The sequence below is a fragment of the Pollicipes pollicipes genome, unplaced genomic scaffold (assembly GCF_011947565.3).
Source record: "Pollicipes pollicipes isolate AB1234 unplaced genomic scaffold, Ppol_2.1 Scaffold_3087;HRSCAF=3621_pilon_pilon_pilon, whole genome shotgun sequence".
NCBI lineage: Eukaryota > Metazoa > Arthropoda > Thecostraca > Pollicipedomorpha > Pollicipedidae > Pollicipes > Pollicipes pollicipes.
This window is the reverse complement of record NW_023596225.1, coordinates 11,201,001-11,219,369: the sequence shown is the minus strand read 5'-3', so window position 1 is coordinate 11,219,369 and position 18,369 is coordinate 11,201,001. Positions and strand designations below refer to the sequence as shown.

Genomic DNA, 18,369 nt, shown 5'->3' with positions numbered 1-18,369 from the left:
CCGGCTGCCGGACGGGGTGGCCCGGCGCGCGCTAACACGCCGAGCCCGACTGCACACTGCAGGAGGCTACTGATTCTCAGCAATGGCAAATACGGAAGCCAAGCCGACCGACACGGAAACGATAATCCGTCAGGCTAAACCAATAATAGGCGGCCCTAATAGGCACGGGAGAAGACATTTATAGTCGTATACCTACAACAGCGGCGCTACACCACACGCACACACAACACGCACAAACACCCCACATACGGGCACGCCATTCAAAAACAGGCTGCTTCGTTAGCGCCCAGCGACGGGGCGGTGCTGGCCTCATGCCATGGGGCCGCTCATGTCATTAGGCGAGGCTTTGTTGGGCGAGTAGGCGGCCGACGTTACCGACGGGACCTGGCTGAACAGCGGGCGCTGAAACGGCGAGGGCAGGGCGCGATCACGGGACGCGCATAAGGGGTCGAGGACTGTCACAGGCCCAGGAGCAGGAGCAGACGATCCCCTGGGGCGGGCACGGACACAGCGGCAGGATGGTGCGTGGTTCAGGTCACATCCAGTTTAACAGAAAGGGGGTGTATCACATTTGAAGGCAATGATGCAAGCGTCCGATACGATAAAATACGCTCCCTTGTAACCACTGGTAAGCTTTTAAATGTCAAAATACTCTCGACAGCATAATTTAACTATCTAGAAAAAAAACTCATAGGTCATCGTTTGATTACGTTACGTTAGAAATTACGACCCCTAAGTCTTTTTCTTCCTTGATCTGGTCTTACTCCCGGCCTCACATTTGATGGCTAATACCCTCACTGGTAAAACTACCCAAAATGCATCACCTTTAATTTAGCATGACTGAATGACATCTGCCGTAGAGAAGCCCATTTCGCTAGTTTATTCAAGCCAAGTTGAGTTTGGTTCATCTGATCAGTATTTTTCGACAGCCATACTAATTCAATATCGCCAGCAAATGTAAGCACCTTACTTCCTAATGCATCTGTAAGATGGCCCAGTTGACTAATCTATTGGATTGGATTGATTGGACTGGATGACTATCTTATTGCGCTTGACGCATCAAAACGGTCGGAGGCCAGCCGACAACATACGATGCCGCAAATCGTGCTGACCTACGCCAGAACGAATAACTCCATGACCATATCTATTTTGGCCTTGGGCACTACATAGCCAATTAGATGCTGACAAACGCGTGACGTTTACTTCGCGTCATGATTATCCGGATGACATTGACAGAGTTCGCCCGAAATAGACCGCACAAGTCTGCGGCCGTCAAACTCGGAAACCCGAGGGTTTTAAGACTTAAAAAAGCATGACTGCGAACTGCACAAAATGATATTCAAGTGGCTACTGGAGTTCAAAACCCCATACAAATGTGGAACGCTAACTTCAAAATAAACTATATATACTACGTTCGAGATAGTGTAATATCTAAGGTGTGTTGCTTATTCGTGGTGGCCCAACTGCTTGCCCCCTCGCTGCCATGAATAAGCAATAGACCGCCGCGATGACAAGGGACCTCAATGTTCTAATCGCGGAAGAAAAGGGTAGTCCTACAAGGATCGTGTAAATACGAGAGGGACTGAGGCAAGGACCACTTGTTTGTTTTGTCATGCATTTCTTTAATCGCCCACGGCCGTGCCTGGCAGCAAGCCAGAAACGGAAAACCACGACGTACTTCTGGCCACAGCCAGAGGGCGTGGCTAGGCTTGACGTGGTATGCGCTATTTACCAACCGACCAGAAATGGCAGAAATGTTCCAGCCTGCTCACGACATAATTGTGGAGGATTTGACCTCACCTGCATCGTAAAATATCCGGTTAAGAACTGAGCATTCCTGTCGACATTGGACGGACTGTTCGGATTCGGCATTCGCTGAGCGATCGAGCATCGAGCCCTCTGTGTACGTATGTATGTGTCGAGCTCTCGAGGTAGTATCGACCTCTCTAGGTATGTATCGCGCTCTCAACGATCAGTACTGAATACAATCACTTTGCAGAAAGGTCGCGCAACGATCGACACGCTGCAAAGTAGGAGGTCATGAGAACCTCTACCGCAAATTGTCGAAATGCCCGTAACTGTCCACATTTGAGTTTCAGCATTGAAGTATAGCACTAGTCTCCAAATAGCAGTGTCTGCTGAGATCAAACTTCGGCTATATATGTCTTGAGTTCAAGATTGCATGGTTCAGTAGGCGGTGTTTGATTGCGAATGTCATCCACTCCGCTGAGCCACAACGCCTTAACAACTGGTACAAACATATAACACAAGTCGCTTCAAACGCCTTACAATGGTACTTCCCCGCCCACGTTCATCATATTATTCAATTGTTATCACCACAGCCGAACAAAAAGTTCGCGTCCATACCACCGTTACTGACATAACCACCTCCCACCGGCCAAGACGGCACCAGCGCCACCTGTCCACAGGTAGCACCCCTAGCGGTCGTCGGCGGTACTCACTTAAGGCCTTGCCGTCCTTCCAGTGAGTTATCCGCAGGACGCCCGGCACGTCGGCCGCCGCACGCTTCGCGTCCGGCTTGATCGCCTGCCGCAGCATGCGGGCGGCGACGGCAGAGTACTGCAGGTAGCTGGCGAACACAGCCAGATCAGCACGTCGTCAGTCGCAATCAGGAGGCAGGGCAGAGGATGAGTTGCGTGAACCATTCACTTCCAATTGTCGAATTACAACAACGTATGCGTTATAATTTCAAAATCGCAGGTCAATAAAACACATGACAGCATGGACGTCATCAGTGCAAAAATCCAGCCGCAGGCAGCCAGTCGTGTAAATTGGATGGCATGGCTGCTGTCAGAGGTACGAAATGACTGCAATCTCGCAGCATTCGTTGGACGTCAAAATCACTTCTGCTCATCCAGCCACTACATACACGCAAGTTGCCAAGAAAGTGCATTGCAGCCGTTTCTCTGCGGTCTGCAAAACAAAGGGAACATATGGATACATTTATCTGTCATAGTGGTGGACTGCTGATGATGAAATGCAACATGCGATCCATTTACATCAAGCCCATGCTCATTCAGTCAGCACAGCATCATTTCATCACTGCCGGAATAACTGCAACAAGGCGGTACAGTGTCTTGCGCAACGACAGTACACAAGCTCATGGACATCAAGTGGGCAGGTAACCGACCGCAATTTGTCGTCTTCCCTCTCTTTCACAACAGGTCGCCGCACCTGGCTGCATAATTCAATATCACTGCCTTCGCGCACGCCTACGGAACAATGCATCGATACGTTAACGGTGAAACATGCTTCATCGCAATTTCAGGTGCGCTCTTTCATAAGTGCGGCAACAGCAATACGCGTAGGCGGTTTTTTCGGATCCACCTGGCGCCATGCAATTTATACTCTTTTCCGACACTTGATCAGTATTGATCACGACCGTGCCAGCACGGAGCTTGCTCCAGGATCAGCTTTGTTCCTCAAGCAAGGCTATTAAACCGTATCCAGAAGTAGACGGGGACAGAGCGACGTGCATGCCGCCGTCAGGCAGCACAACAGTTTAAGGCTCTGAGGTTCGATCTAGATTCTTACAAATGCAGTGCATTGAGTGTGGTTACAATTATTCACATATGGTAGGATTTTACCACATGCTACTAGTCCGCATTATTTGGGAGATTATTGGCCCAAGTGAACTAGATACTTCCTGGTTTCCGACCCCTCTTCTCATGGAAGACATCCGACAAACTTAATGGCAAATTGTGAGTCGCTGCAGGCCAAACACCTTGACCAACTGTATCAAACCATGTAGATTGTAAACATGTGTACGTGTAGTGGGCCGACAAGCTTTTACTGCACGCTCGCGCTGATGTTGCAAATGTTCTACAATATATAATACATATCAGTACCTGATAGTCATCAATTTCCATATTTTGAGCCATGGCAATTTGTGGCAGTATGCCAGTTTACTGAGTTATGCTGTCACCATTGGAGGCTTGCACAGTGATTTTTGCCTGTAACTGCAGTAACTTGCAGCTGTCCTCCTCATTTTGAATTGCTTTTGATGTGTGATTAATTGATTTCACTGTCTACTAGAGTGAGTCACACAACATGATATTACTGCTATCAAAGGTCACGTGGTCAACTTTAAGCATCAAACCAAAGGGACGTTACAGATTTGAGGGAAGCTGTTGTGTCCATGTGCCATGAATCAGTCTCCATAACCAAGACATTTCAAAGTATTCTGCATCACACATCTTTTTATTGCACTTTTTGAATTTCCACTGAACTAGAAAATTCACAATTACACATTGATTACTTCATATGCTTTGGTAACCACTGAAAAAGGCTGCTGCATTATATTTACTATCAACTATTACTGAATAATTGTCCAGTAATGCCAGCTGCATACATAGTGCAAATTCAACAGATATTTGTTCTCACTACATGCCACAAGTTTAGTGTTTGCATTGTTAGTCCCCAAGACTTTAAATCCCATTTATAATACTTTACCTAGTTTACCTTATGGCATCTGGGAAACCAGAGGCACTGGGTTGGATTCCCCACAGTGCCCTCCCTTCCTGCTAGGGTGGGAGGCAGGCAATGCCATATAGCCTCAGCAGCTGATTGCGGCATAAAGCCCCCATGACAAACTTCCCTTATGGTGATCAGGAATTATAAAAGGCCACTAGGCCTGTCAGTCCCTGTCTCATCAAGCTCCTGGTCCAGTAACCAAGCAGTCCCAAATTGATTGGGTTGATTCAGCATGGGATGTCATAGATGATCTCAGCACAGTGCATATTAAGCCTATAATTGAGCTGTTTAGCTGAGGTTGATGACACAACCAGGTGTGGAAGGGTGTTCCAATGGTTGACAACCTGTGTGCTCAATGAATTGAGGGCTTGGGCAAGATAAATTCTAGGGGACCCTCTGTAAATAATGGTACAAATTCTGAGGTAATTTTTAAGGCAATTTTTAGGTAAATAAGTGGGTGATTTCTCTCCACCTGATCAGAACTGACAAAAACTGTCCCCCCCTTGATCAGGCATTGTGCTTTAGGGATTAGATCACCATAAGTAGGACTTGATCCGTAACTGAACTAGTAGATTAAGCAAAGACAGGAAAGTTACCTGTCAAAAGAGGAAGCTTATGACAACTACAAGCCTCGACACAGTTGAAAAATGTATAATAACAGATCAGAGAACTTGCATGGCATGCAACCAAACCTGAGTGAGCTGTTATACAGTCCAAACATGTGCACTTTCCGCATGATTCACATTCCCCCTTTCCTCTTATCACGCTACCTGTAATGCCTCATAAAAACCTCCACTAACACTACCTGTGTGTGTCGCAAGGTATCGACGTCCCCAATCCCTTAGGATGCTTCTCAGAATCACGATGGAAACCATTCCAAAACTGATGTCTGCGCATGCAAGTTGCGAGCGGCAGTAATGTGAAGTGCATACTTACTTAAGTCCGGCTTGCCTCCAGTACGTCATGGTTTCACACTTTTTTTGCTGTTTTTGAGCAGATTCCAACCCCAATATCCAAACCGAGTGTGAAAAGGACGGATGGAGCAAATCGAGAAGTGGTAGGCCCCGTTGCAAAGAAGAAAATCTCCAGCAGATGGCGACCATAAATGTAACTAGAGCGCCATATCATGAATAGACCTGGGAAGCGTAAATATATGAAGTATTCATTTTCTATGACGTCATTTTCGTGACATATACTGACTGACACCGGGATATTTATGAAATCCTATGCCTTATGACGCCATACTGAAACTAAGAAATGCACACGCAGCTGTTCCGCCGTGCGGCGGGCTGATGCAGACGGCCGTGCCTTCTCGCCTGCCGGTGTGTGTCGTGATCTTCGGGTCTGGTGTCATACGCTGGTGTTATTACTCATTCACGCGGTGGACGACGCGTAGGTGTGGTAGGGACGCCGAGTAATACGCTTCAGGCTAATTAATTGTGTTCGCAGGGCATTACACTCTGTTTTTCCCTACAGTCAGCTGTTCCAGAGGGTCGCTGCGCAGTGCTTAAGGGAAGTACCTACATGTGGTAAAAGCAGCTGTCTGCTGCATGTGCTGCACCATCTGGACGTGAAAGTCGATTGGATCTGAATGCCTACGCATGCCTGCCATTTCAGCCTTAAGTGAAATCAGATTACTTCATCAGAAGACACTACTGTGTGCCTGGCAACTGAGACCAAACTGGAGCAGGCTAATTTCTGTATCACCAGTGCTCAACTTCCCACTGTCACCAGGCTGGGGCAGCAAACAGGCTTCAAGGAAGACTAAAGTCAAGAAGCAAATACCATACATTATGGATGCTAAAAGTGAAGAGCTCCTAGCCCCCTTGCGGCTCTCTGTGAAAGAACAGGTGAGGCATATTGCGTTGAACAGCTTGAAGCACTCAGTATATTTGCTTTTGGTGTGTTTGTGAGGTGAACTGTTGCATGCTTCGCTGCCATGGCTTATGATAGAGTTAAGAGTTTTTGTTAAGTTTTAGTGACAGCTGTAGAAGCATTGCTTGCTAAGAAGAAGTCGTGAACTTTTTGGGAAACTGTGGTTTGAATGCTGGTAAGTTGCTTGGGATAAGTGCATCAACATTGGGCCACTTGGGTGTCAGGGATATTGATGGTTGTCATGCTGTTCTGCTCCAGGCACTAATAACCCTACTTGCTACCCCTCCCATTGCTCAAAATTGGTCAAATAGTATTGAACTGGGTGATTTTGGCTCATTTGAGCATCTCTAGCTTGGTAAACGGGCTGGCGCTCACATGTCTGGGTTCAGTCTCAAAGAATAACTGATTAGCACTAACTAGTTGTATGCTGAGGCCACCAGAGAGCCAGGATTCTGGAAGCATGATTTTTTTACTTGATGGACACCTAGATGGATGAAATTCTCTGCTTTTCAAATGATATGGTCTCTAGATAACACTTACTTAAAGCTAAATAGCATGAAATATGCTTATAAAACACCAGGATTGTCCCTCCACATCCCTTTAAAGTGAAATAGCTTCAATACTTGGGTGGTGACTATATTTTACACACTAATGTGATATTGCTCATGTATTAAAGTCCAACTAGAGACAAAATTAGAATTGTTAGATTTAATATTGTTCTACACACTAATGGCTAATGATAGTTTATACAGGGATTAGGTGGATTAATGGTTGGACATCAGGGATAGTGAACAGTAGATGAGGTGATAAATAGCGGTAGTGTTATTTTCATATTTAACCAAAAAAGTGCTTAGTTTCAGTTATCATCAGTGCACTCCTCTGCCACAATAAAAGGTTTTTGTTGATCTTTGTATGTGGTGACAATCATTCTGCTGCCAAAATGATTATGTCTGTATTTCTGTATCATTCTGGTGCTAAAATGATTATGTCTTTATGTCTGTTTCATTCTGGTGCCAAAATGGTTATGTCTGTGTTTCTGTTTTTCAGGGAGATCTTGTCCGAAAGCTGAAAGCAAAGGGAGCATCAGAGATTGATGTAAAGAAAGCAGTCAATGAACTGAAGGCTCGAAAAAAGGTTCTTGAAGACAAAGAGCTATCCCTTGCCCCATCTCAATCAGCATTTGACAGGACCAAAATGGAAGATCTTCTCAAAAGAAGATTTTTCTATGACCAGTCATTTGCCATTTATGGAGGTAGGGTCTTAAGACAAAATTATTTGTAATCAATGTAACAGTTTTTCTCCAATTCCATTTTGACACATTTCAAGTTCTCCCATTTTTATCTCATTTTTAGCTGTCAGGCCAAGTGGGTGTGATCATGACATCTCATGATTTGTTTTCAGGAGTGACTGGTCAGTATGACTTTGGACCAATGGGCTGTGCTTTGAAATCCAACATCATATCTGAATGGCGAAACTTCTTTGTGCTTGAGGAGCAGATGCTGGAGGTGGATTGCACTGTTCTCACCCCTGAGCAGGTTTTGAAGTAAGTATATTTGCCAGAGCTATCAAGCATATCCTGATATGTTCAGCTGTGTAGCTTACCAAAGGCTTGCCACACTGGGATAATTTTTCACTTTACCAGTTGTTGCATTTGTAACTTGACAGCATTTGGTGCAATGAATATTTAGTCTGTGTGTTGCATGTTTCTGGAAAGGGTATGTCCAACATTTGTATGAGGGTTTGGAATTGAGGTGGGTGCGGCCAATTCTGGGTGATATTGGTCCAAAAGTATGTCACAAGGATTTCTTGGTTTGATTTCAATTAATAGGCCTTCATTTAATATGTTAATGCTGCGCCATGGCTATAAAGTGTGACGTTAGCAGGAAAGGCAACACCAACAGCCACCAGATGACTGGAAAATGGCAGCTACCAGTTGCTGATTCATTGGAGGTGATACCATATCTGGCCAGAGGAAACAGAGCATGGTATTTTCTTTGTCATATTTGGTACCTTTTGATCAGTTAAGCTCTGCCTTATTGATGGCATGTTTTTTTGGGATCAAAGCTTGCCCTAAGCAAAGCTTGTTGTGAGTTCTGACTCCACCATCGGATTGTAATGTCCAGTTCAGCTGCAGAATAGTGTGACGAAAGTGGCGATCAGCAGGCTGTCACCTATGCCGCCGCGTGCCTCGGTGGTGTCGCCGTGGTCAGCACCTACGGCTCTTTCAGGGCCTCGGGGCATGTGGAGAGGTTCGCCGACTTCATGGTGAAAGATCTGAAGAACGGCGAGTGTTTCCGCCTCGACCACCTGATCAAGGCGCAGCTGGAGAAGCTGGCCGCCGACAAGAAGACCCCAGAGGAGGACAAGCAGAAATGTCTGACCACCGTGGCCCGGGTATGGGGCGCCTCTAGCTGCTGTTCGCCCATGTTTAATATCCGCGTGTCGCTTCGCTCCCTGCGAACGGATGCCCAGAGGCCGGCGTTGTATGGTGGCAGAGAAAAGTAGGTAGCCTGAACGCCATCATCGAATCCCCACATGTTTGCCTGGATGTAGAGTCTGTCGCAAAGTGGTATATCTCTGGGGTAGGTGGCAGACACTCATTTTCTCTACCTCCCCCCCCAAAAAAATGAACATCATTACTATATCTTGTCCCCATGTCCCATGCAAAGTGTATTTTCATCACTGAGCACAAGCCAGTATCCTCCACGTTATGTTATGGGCACGCGTCATTGACTCATATTTCCATTCCCAGCTGGACGGCATGGGCAAAGATGACATGAACGCTGTGATGAGGAAATACGACATGAAGTCTCCTATCACTGGCAACGAGCTCTCGGACGCCATGGAATTCAACCTGATGTTCAGCACCTCCATTGGTCCCACTGGCCTTCTAAAGGGGTACGTCGACGTGCGTGCTCCGGAATAACGCCTTTGGGCCTGTTGCCAAACCCGGACGTGCGCTCTGTGCCATGCTGCCGAACTGATCGCCAGTTGTAGTGCTAGCTCAAAATCCGGACGTGCGCTCTGTGCCATGCTGCCGAACTGATCGCCAGTTGTAGTGCTAGCTCAAAATCCGGACGTGCGTTCTGTGCCATGCTGTCGAACTGCTCGCCAGCCGTACAAGTGCTGGCTCAAAATCGTGTTTGGTATGCCCGTCCTTGTCCGACGCGGTGGCCGGCGCTTACACAGACGTAACTCGATACAGGCACCGGCCGGTGATCTCGGCCCCGTGACCCGTCCGTGCTCAGCACCGCGCCTCGTGACCAGTGGGCGGGGTAGGGGCGCCGCCCGCGGCACTGCTCCGTCCTCCCCCGCCCCCCCCCCCCCCCTCTCCCGCTGGCTCCCGTCAGGCATCGGCCGTGCGGCCTGTGTCTCGGCCGGCGCCACTCCGAGAGCCGCCGCTGACTGGGCGCCGGCCGGCCGACAGGTTCCTGCGGCCGGAGACGGCGCAGGGCATGTTCGTCAACTTCAAGCGGCTGCTCGAGTTCAACCAGGGCCGCCTGCCGTTCGCCGCCGCCCAGATCGGCAACGCCTTCCGCAACGAGATCTCACCCCGCAGCGGACTGATTCGCGTCAGGTGCGCTGACCCCCCCCCCCCCCCCCCCCGACCTCAGCGAGGGCGGACCCCCGCGCCGAGGGCAGCTGCTGGCCGGGCTGCGGGCGGGCTCCAGCATGGTGCAGTGGTGCTGGTGTGTGCGCGATCTCCGATGCCAGTGCCGAGAGTCCGCGCCAGAGTTTTGCGATTCCGAGCTGTGGGATAAGGAGACGGTTTGCGATTCCGAGCTGTGGGATAAGGAGACGGTTTGCATTGTGCAAATAGCGAATGGCTTTCAAATGGCGAATGGCGAATGGCGAATGCTTTGTGTGGGTGGAGTGCAGAGTGGTGAAGGCGGTCGCGCCGCACCGCGGTGGCTGACCGCGACCCCCTGGCCGTAGGGAGTTCACGATGGCCGAGATCGAGCACTTCTGCGACCCGGCCGACAAACAGCACCCTAAGTTCGCTGACGTGCGCGGCCAGACGGTGGTGCTGTTCTCCGCCTGCAACCAGATGGACGGCGTGGCGGCGCAGACCACCACCATCGGAGAGGCGGTCGACAAGGTGCGGCTCGACCCCCGCCCCCGAGCAGTGCGGGCGAGCGCCGGGACACGCGGACCGGGGCCGCTGGCGCTGGGGGCCGCTGACCGCTTGCCGCAGCCTTCGACGCCTTTGAGTTTGGCGTTTGGCGTGTTCTCCGTGTGTGCCCGACCGGTTTGATAGGATCTGCTAGGCAGGCTCGCCGCACGGGTGTGTGTCTGGACCCTGCATGTGCCCCACGTGTGCTCTGTCGGCAGGGTCTGGTGGCCAACGAGACCCTGGGCTATTTCGTGGCGCGGATCCAGCAGTTCCTGGAGCCTGATCGGCGTGGACCGGCGACGGCTGCGCTTCCGCCAGCACATGGCCAACGAGATGGCCCACTACGCCTGCGACTGCTGGGACGCTGAGATCCTCACCTCCTACGTGAGTGCCGGCAGGTCCGGTGGTGGTGATGTGAGTGCGAGCAGGTCCGGTGGTGGTGATGTGAGTGCCGGCAGGTCCGGTGGTGGTGACGTGAGTGCCGGCAGGTCCGGTGGCGGTGACGTGAGTGCCAGCAGGTTCGGTGGCGGTGGTGAGTGCCGGCAGGTCCGGTGCCGGTGACATGAGTGCCGGCAGGTCCGGTGGCGGTGACGTGAGTGCCGGCAGGTCCGGTAGTGGTGACGTGAGTGCCGGTCGGTTCGCGGGTTGTGACGGTGAGTGCCGGTCGGTTCGCGCGTGGTGACGTGAGTGCTGGTCGGTCCGGTGGTGGTGACGGGTTGAACGGGAGCCGGTGGTCTCTTGCGCGCGGCCCGTGATGCTGTGTAGGCGGTGAGACCGCTGTCCCCACGCTGGAGAAGCCTCAGCGGGGGAGGACTGCGCTAGTGGTGCGTGCGGCGGCAGGTCCTAGCGCCATTTGTGGTGGCTGAGAAGCTGCTGAAAGGCCGCCTGGAGCCAGCGATCGTGCCCGCCAGCTCAACTAGAGCCAGCGGGTCGTGCCTGCCAGCTCACTAGTCCGACTACCTACGCACTGGGGCAACATTGCACAGACCCAACTGTCACTTGCCTGAGCGCTGCTGAAGGGCACTGGTAGTGGCGTGCATTGCGTGTACTTACGGAAGCCCGCCCTGCGCGCTCCCGTGCGGGGTGTGTCCGACGCGCCGACGTGTCCAGTGATGAGGTGTCCACTGACACGTCGGCGTGTCCAACGGTGGGGTGTCCAGTGACACGCCGACGTGTCCAGCGTTGGGGTGACCAGTGACGCGTCGGCATGTCCAGTGATAGGGTGTCCAGTGACGCGTCGGCGTGTCCAGTGATGGGGTGTCCAGTGATGCGCTGGTGTGTCCAGCGGTGGGGTGTGGATGCACTGTGGGCGGACGTCTGCCGTTGCCTGCAGGGCTGGGTGGAGTGCGTCGGCTGCGCGGACCGGTCAGCCTTTGATCTGAGCCAGCACTACAAGGCCACCGGAGTCAAGCTGGTGGCCGAGAAGAAGTTGCCCGAACCGAAGACCGTCGACGTCGTAGGTACGGCACGGCGGGCTCAGCGTGACGCTCACGCCAGGACGTCTTGCCAACGGCCAGAGCTCCCAACGCGGCGCGACAAAATGTCGGTGTTGCTGGACCCGCACGTGTTGGCAGTCCAGCCTTATCTGTTCGGCAGTAATGTTTAGGTGCACGGCTAGCTTTTCTAGAAAGGCGATAATGAGTGGCCTCGAGATGTGCTTACAGCACAGGCAGTTTAGTGTGTGTGCAGATTGTGTGATCTGGGGTTCACTCAACGAACTTCACCTAGCATATTCCCCTCCGAATATGACGGTCGTCCCCGTCTCCCAGAGCCCGTGGTCGCCAAGGGCCTGCTGGGGAAGGCGTTCAAGAAGGACGCCAAGAAGGTGACTGACCTGCTGACCGCGCTCTCCGCCGACCAGCTGACGGAGATGGAGGCCCAGCTGGCCAAGGATGGGTGAGCGCCGACCCTTCTCCCCGGGTGGTGGGCGGCCGGCGCTTTTGTGACTGCGCTTTGGGCTCATCATATCAATTTTCTGTCAGATCTGTGATGGTGCAGGTGGGTTTGGCCGTGTCACCTGGTATGTTTTGTTTTTACTTGTTTTTGCTTGTTTTGCCGGCCTGCTATCAGTGGAGCCTGTCCCCCGCCCTGCCACCGAGGCCACAGGCCACAATAGGTGACGCCTGCCGAAGCTACCGTGTGCGTCCAGTTTCACCGAGCGTCGGACAGAGCTGTGGCCCGGTCTAGTGACCTGCCGACCCTGATCAGACCTTCCGACCCAAACCAATTACCGCTGGGCTAGACCGGGGCCTGCGGGATCCGGAACAGCTACCTGCCAACCCTGGCTGGTAGCCTGCTGACCCAGGCCTGTGACCTGCCAGCGCGGACCAGTGACCTGCTGATCCCGATTGCTGACTTGCCGAACTTAAGCTGTGACCTGCCTTTCCTGAACCGTTGGTCTGCCAAACTGGACCGCTGATCTGCCAAACTGAACCGGTGGCCAACTGACCTTGAGCCGGTGGTCTGCCAACCCTGAGTCGCCCACCTGCTGACCTTGAGCTGGTGACATGCCGACCTTGAACCGGTGACATGCTGACCTCGAACCAGTGACCTTTACAGTTACATACCGAACCAAACTGGTGACTTGTTGACCTCGAGTCTGTGACCTGCTGATCTTAGCTGGTGACCTGCTGACCTTGATCCAGTGACCTGTGGACCCTTATCGATGACCCGTCAGCCCTGACCAGTGACCGATCGACCCTGACCAGTGACCCGTCGACCCTGACTGGCCACCCGTCGACCCTGACCGGTGATCCATCGACCCTGACCCCAGTGACCCGTCGACTCTGACCAGTGACCCGTCGGCCCTGACCAGTGACTCGTCGGCCCTGACCAGTGACCCGTCGAAGCTGACCAGTGACCCGGCCCCACAGGCAGTACCAGCTGACGGCACCGGACGGCACCGCCTTCGCCATCAAGCCGGACATGCTGACCGTCAAGCGCCACTCGAAGACGGTGCACGTGGAGGAGGTGGTGCCGAGCGTGATCGAGCCGTCGTTCGGCGTCGGCCGCGTCATGTACGCCCTGCTCGAGCACAGCTTCCGCGTACGCGAGGATGACGACCAGCGCACGGTGAGGGGTGTCGGCAGGCGCCGGCGGACCGCGGCGCAGTGGGAGGCTAGGGCACGGCTCGCCGGCCTCGGGCTGGACGCCCAGCTCGTGTGTGAGAACACGTGGGTTCGATGTGCGCCGCAGGGACTGTCGTCTGGCTTTGCCGCTGCAATATTTGTAATGGACGGCGGCCCAATACCGAATTAGGTATGCATTTAGAAATGGTCGAAGCAGTTGTTCCGCCTGACTGCGGGGTGTGGTGTCTTCGTGAAGCTATTGCGAGACCCTGCTAATGATCGTCAGCATCAGGTTACATTACAGCCCCAATTCACAGCATCCCCTCCCCATGGGCCGTGTGCAGTGTTGTGGCTCGCCACAGGTCACTTGTAATTTCGCTACGTGATTGACGGATCAAGACGATCATTGCCAGTAACAGATAAATGTATCAGGCCTTATTGCGCCCCATTCAGAATGTCTAGGGCTGGGACGCGTCATGCGTCGCGCCGGTAGTGAAGTGGTTAGCTCGTCTGCGTTAACCACTGCCAGTCTGGGAAACCAGCGGCACGGGGTTCGATTCCCAGCGGTGCCCGCCCTTTCTGCCAGGGTGAGAGGCAGGTGACGCCATATCGTCTCGGCAGCGGAGTGCATCGCAAAGCCCCACTAACGCACACGCGCACACACACATACGCCACGCCCTGCATGCGCAGGCGTGCGTCAGGAGCATCGCTCACGGCTGATGCTCTGGTTGGGATTGGCCCCGTCCGTGTCAATGGCACACATACTGACCCTGTTGTGGCGGTTTTGGCAGTTCTTCTCGCTGCCGCCCGTGGTTGCGCCGCTGAAGTGTTCGGTGCTTCCGCTCAGCGGAAACGCGGAATTCGGGCCCTTCGTGAACCAGCTCTGTAAGTGCTTGCCGATGGATCGTGGGCAAATACCTTTGGTTCCCCATTCAGGATGTTATGACGCGTGAAGTATGTCTGAATTGTTAGAATGGTGCATGAAACCATGCGGAAATGTGTTGTTTTTTTTTTGTTTTTTTTTGTTTTGCTGTAAAAGCTTTTATGGACGAAATGTTATCTAGAGCGCACCAGAGATGTACTATCTTGACGTAATCGGTCGTCACACCGGAATATTCCTTAAAACCCCAACTGGTTTGCGTGTCCACGTGGTCTTCTAAATGCGCCATGTCAGCATGTAATGCACTGCGCGCCATGTCGTCAGTCACGCCGCGTCAGTAATCGCCGCACTAATCGCCCGCCTGCCGCCGGCAGCCCGCGAGCTGACCACGGCCGGAGTCTCGTGCAAGGTGGACAACGCCAGCGGCAGCATCGGCAAGCGGTATGCGCGCACCGACGAGATCGCCATCCCTTTCGGTGTGACGGTCGACTTCGACACGCTGCAGACGCCGCACACGGTCACGCTGCGGGAGCGCGACTCACGCGGCCAGGTCCGGCTGCCGGTGAGTGACGCGCGCACGAGCACCGCGGTCTCGTCATGTCCTGGCTGGGAGGGGGCGCTCGCTGGGGACTATAGGGAACTGGAGGCCAGGTCCGGCTGCCGGTGAGTGACGTGCGCACGGGCACCGCGGTTACGTCATGTCCTGACTGAGAGGAGGCGCTTGCTGGGGACTGTATGGGGGACTGGAGGCCAGGTCCGGCTGCCGGGTGAGTGACGCGGTACGGGCACCGCGTTACGTCATGTCCTGGCTGGGAGGAGGCGCTCGCTGGGGACTGTATGGGGAACTGGAGGCCAGGTCCGGCTGCCGGTGAGTGACGCGCGCACCAGCACCGCGGGTCACGTCACGTCCTGGCTGGGAGAAGGCGCTCGCTCGGGACTGTAAGGGGAACTGGAGGCCAGGTCCGGCTGCCGGTGAGTGACGCGCGTACGGGCACCGCGGTTACGTCATGTCCTGGCTGGGAGGAGGCGCTCGCTGGGGACTGTATGGGGAACTGGAGGCCAGGTCCGGCTGCCGGTGAGTGACGCGCGCACCAGCACCGCGGTCACGTCACGTCCTGGCTGGGAGAAGGCGCTCGCTCGGGACTGTATAGGGAACTGGAGGCCAGGTCCGGCTGCCGGTGAGTGACGCGCGCACGGGCACCGCGGTTTACATCATGTCCTGGCTGGGAGGAGGCGCTCGCTGGGGACTGTATGGGGAATTGGAGGCCAGGTCCGGCTGCCGGTGAGTGACGCGCGCACGAGCACCGCGGTCACATCATGTCCTGACTGGGAGGAGGCGCTCGCTGGGGACTGTATAGGGAGCTGGAGGCTGCCGGTGAGTGACGCGCGCACGAGCACCGCGGTCACGTCACGTCCTGGCTGGGGGGAGGCGCTCGCTGGGGACTGTATAGAGAACTGGAGGAGGGGTCAGAGGGGAGGCGCAGGGTGTGCGCGGTAAGGGACAGTGTGCGAGCTGGAGCGGTCGCTGGATCTCACGTGTCGCCAGCGTCCTGATTGGTTGGCAGGTGTTTGTCGAAGTATAGAGAGTAAGCTCACACCTAGTACGCGTACACCGAATATGTCCATGCGCGAGTGGTGTACCGATGGCTAAATGGCGTGTGCGAAGCATTTAATCTGGAGACGGTCCGGCTATGAAGGATTTTTGTGTGTGGAGCACACGGCTGTTATCTCAATCGCGCCATGGATTTCATGCTATCACACTCGTCATCCCACCGGCGATAGCTCCTCGCCTGCCCCAGCCCGGTGCCCCCCACTGACGCGCTCCTCCCGTCCGTAGCTGGCCGAGGTGGCTGACGTGGTGTCGAACCTGTCCCGCGGCCGCACCAGCTGGGCCGAGGTGGAGGCCCGGTACCCGCGCTTCGAGCAGCAGCAGGCCACCAAGGCGGCCGGCGACAGCTGAGCGGCGGTCGCGGCGCACCGGAGATGGCCGGCGGCGGCGCAGGTGGCGGGCGGCGCGGTGCCGCCGGCCACGCATAGGCTTCTATTTAATAAGATCCGAAACGTTGTTGAATTTTACACCGAGGTGCTGTTGCTGGGCCTGCCATTCCTGCACGAACGATTCACAATATACGCACTCTGTCAGAGCGGGGTGTGTTGCTGACGACGCAGTGTTCGGTTTGGAGGTGGCCGCCTCTTTCGCACACACACCGACCAAAGCGTGGCATCAGCGACGCGACATCTCTGGATTAGCCCATCGATACATCTGCCATTGACGCGCACGTTTTCCCGGATGGATTCAGGCGGATGACCATCGCGCTACCAAGTGCGACACGCGTGATTCGCGCAGCGAGTGAAGGTAGCTCGACAGCCGAGGTCCGCGTGTGTGGGAGCCGTCCCAACCCGATGAGGCCACCTCGGCGCGCTGCTGGAGCCTCCAGACGTCTCCAGCTTGTCGCTCCGTCCGGAGTGGGGGAAGGGAACCTCCCGACCGGCGGTGCTCCGGACCCGAGGGGAGGGTTAACGGCGACCCGCGTCCTGCGCATGCCCGGCGTCACCATCACCGTCACCGGCCGGCCGTGGCACGCCCGTCACCGTCTCCATCACCGTCACCGGCCGGTCGTGGCACGCCCCGTCACCGTCGCCGGCGCCGCCGCGCCGGCCGCCGTCCATGTAGAGCCGGCGACACACCTCGCTCAGCGGGACGTCGTAGACGGGCGCGATGCCGCCGCCGGCCGGCGCCGCACGCCGCGGCAGGCTGTGCTCGTCCGTGTGCACGCGCGGGTCGTCCAAGCCCGGCACGTCCAGCAAGCCCAGCAGCGGGTAGATGACAAGCACGAAGAGGAGCAGGGCGGACAGCAGCGCCGTCGGCACCGTCAGCGCCCACAGCCCGCTGCGGCCAGTAGTCGAGGCCGAGGGCGCGCGGCCAGGCAGGTGGTAGCAGCGCCCATGCCAGGTACAAGGCGGCCGCCAGCGCACTCGCCACCAGCAGCAGGAAGCCGTAGACGGCGCGCGCCGCCGTCGGTGCCGGGCCGTTCTCCGGCGCAGCGCTGTCCGACATGGCGCTGATGTCACCCACCTGCAATGGCAGCCAAGCTCAGACTGGCTCATGTTGTGGCGTGGTGTTGACGTATGGTGCTGGCAGAGACTGCTGCTGCAAGTTGTGTTCTGCATTTTTTAAAGAAAATGGCTGCAACATGCAGGGATTGGTATGACAGTTTATGAGCAGTTCAGGTAGCATAGTCTAACCTGCAGGGTGGGGAAAGCTGCCTTCTGTTGGTAGAAAAAAACCACTAAATGAGGAATCAAAGCTTGCATCTGAGAAAAAAAATGTATGTGCTTGATGGGGACACTGGTTTCTGTTTGCAGAACCCCCCCCCATTTAATGCACCTGGGTGGCCAGCTGGACACTCTTTGTTTGGGTAGGGGGCCAATTGAGCCCATTAAGATCTCAGAAATTAAGGGAGCTGGACTTCAAATTCACAGGATGTGCTGACCTGTGTGTTAACTCACTGAGGTCAAAGGCTGGGGTCCCTAGGTTATCACCATTGGGTCAGAAAAGGTGAAACAAGGTTAAACTCCAGGTTGGTCTCCAAAGTATCCCAGAGCCTGGATAACTTCTATGCAAAAGGCCACATACTCATTGAAGGTCAGTGGTCTCATTTGAACTTCAAAAGGTCATAGTGACCAAAGTCATGTACAACTGCCTGGCATCTTGCACTTGAATCAGTGACAATGACTATGCTGGGCAGGATGTTCCTAAAACAAAGTGTTCAACTGTCATTTAAGGGCAGCAACATTTTCTGGCTTTTACAAAGTCCATGAAAGATTAAAAGGCTGTTTCTGTTATGAATAAATTTGAAATGAGCACCAGAAACTACCTTTTATGACAAACCCTAGAGTAGTAAAGCAGGTTGGTTTTGACCATTGTCTAACCTTCA

At 54.2% G+C, this 18,369-nt stretch overlaps 1 protein-coding gene and 1 long non-coding RNA gene across 2 annotated transcripts in view; one reads left to right on the top strand and one right to left on the bottom strand.

The window, feature by feature from the left end:
- Nucleotides 1-5,559, bottom strand: part of LOC119090594 (uncharacterized) — a 13,370-nt gene extending 7,811 nt beyond the window's left edge. Inside the window, exons 1-3 of the long non-coding RNA XR_005093266.1 lie at nucleotides 5,431-5,559; nucleotides 2,463-2,590; nucleotides 2,283-2,284 (exon numbers count right to left, since the gene is read on the bottom strand). This is a non-coding gene — a long non-coding RNA (uncharacterized LOC119090594). The remainder of the gene's footprint in view (nucleotides 1-2,282; nucleotides 2,285-2,462; nucleotides 2,591-5,430) is intronic.
- Nucleotides 5,560-5,842: 283 nt separating this feature from the next.
- On the top strand, nucleotides 5,843-16,575 carry LOC119089626 (glycine--tRNA ligase-like). Its single transcript, XM_037212408.1, is given in 16 exon segments — nucleotides 5,843-6,006; nucleotides 6,229-6,344; nucleotides 7,417-7,621; nucleotides 7,771-7,912; nucleotides 8,598-8,763; nucleotides 9,122-9,267; nucleotides 9,797-9,946; nucleotides 10,306-10,468; nucleotides 10,702-10,758; nucleotides 10,760-10,867; nucleotides 11,817-11,943; nucleotides 12,253-12,379; nucleotides 13,357-13,555; nucleotides 14,343-14,436; nucleotides 14,806-14,993; nucleotides 16,269-16,575. Coding segments are annotated over 15 exon segments (2,052 nt in total). The 5' UTR covers nucleotides 5,843-6,006; nucleotides 6,229-6,287; the 3' UTR covers nucleotides 16,392-16,575.
- The last annotated feature ends 1,794 nt before the right edge of the window (nucleotides 16,576-18,369 follow it).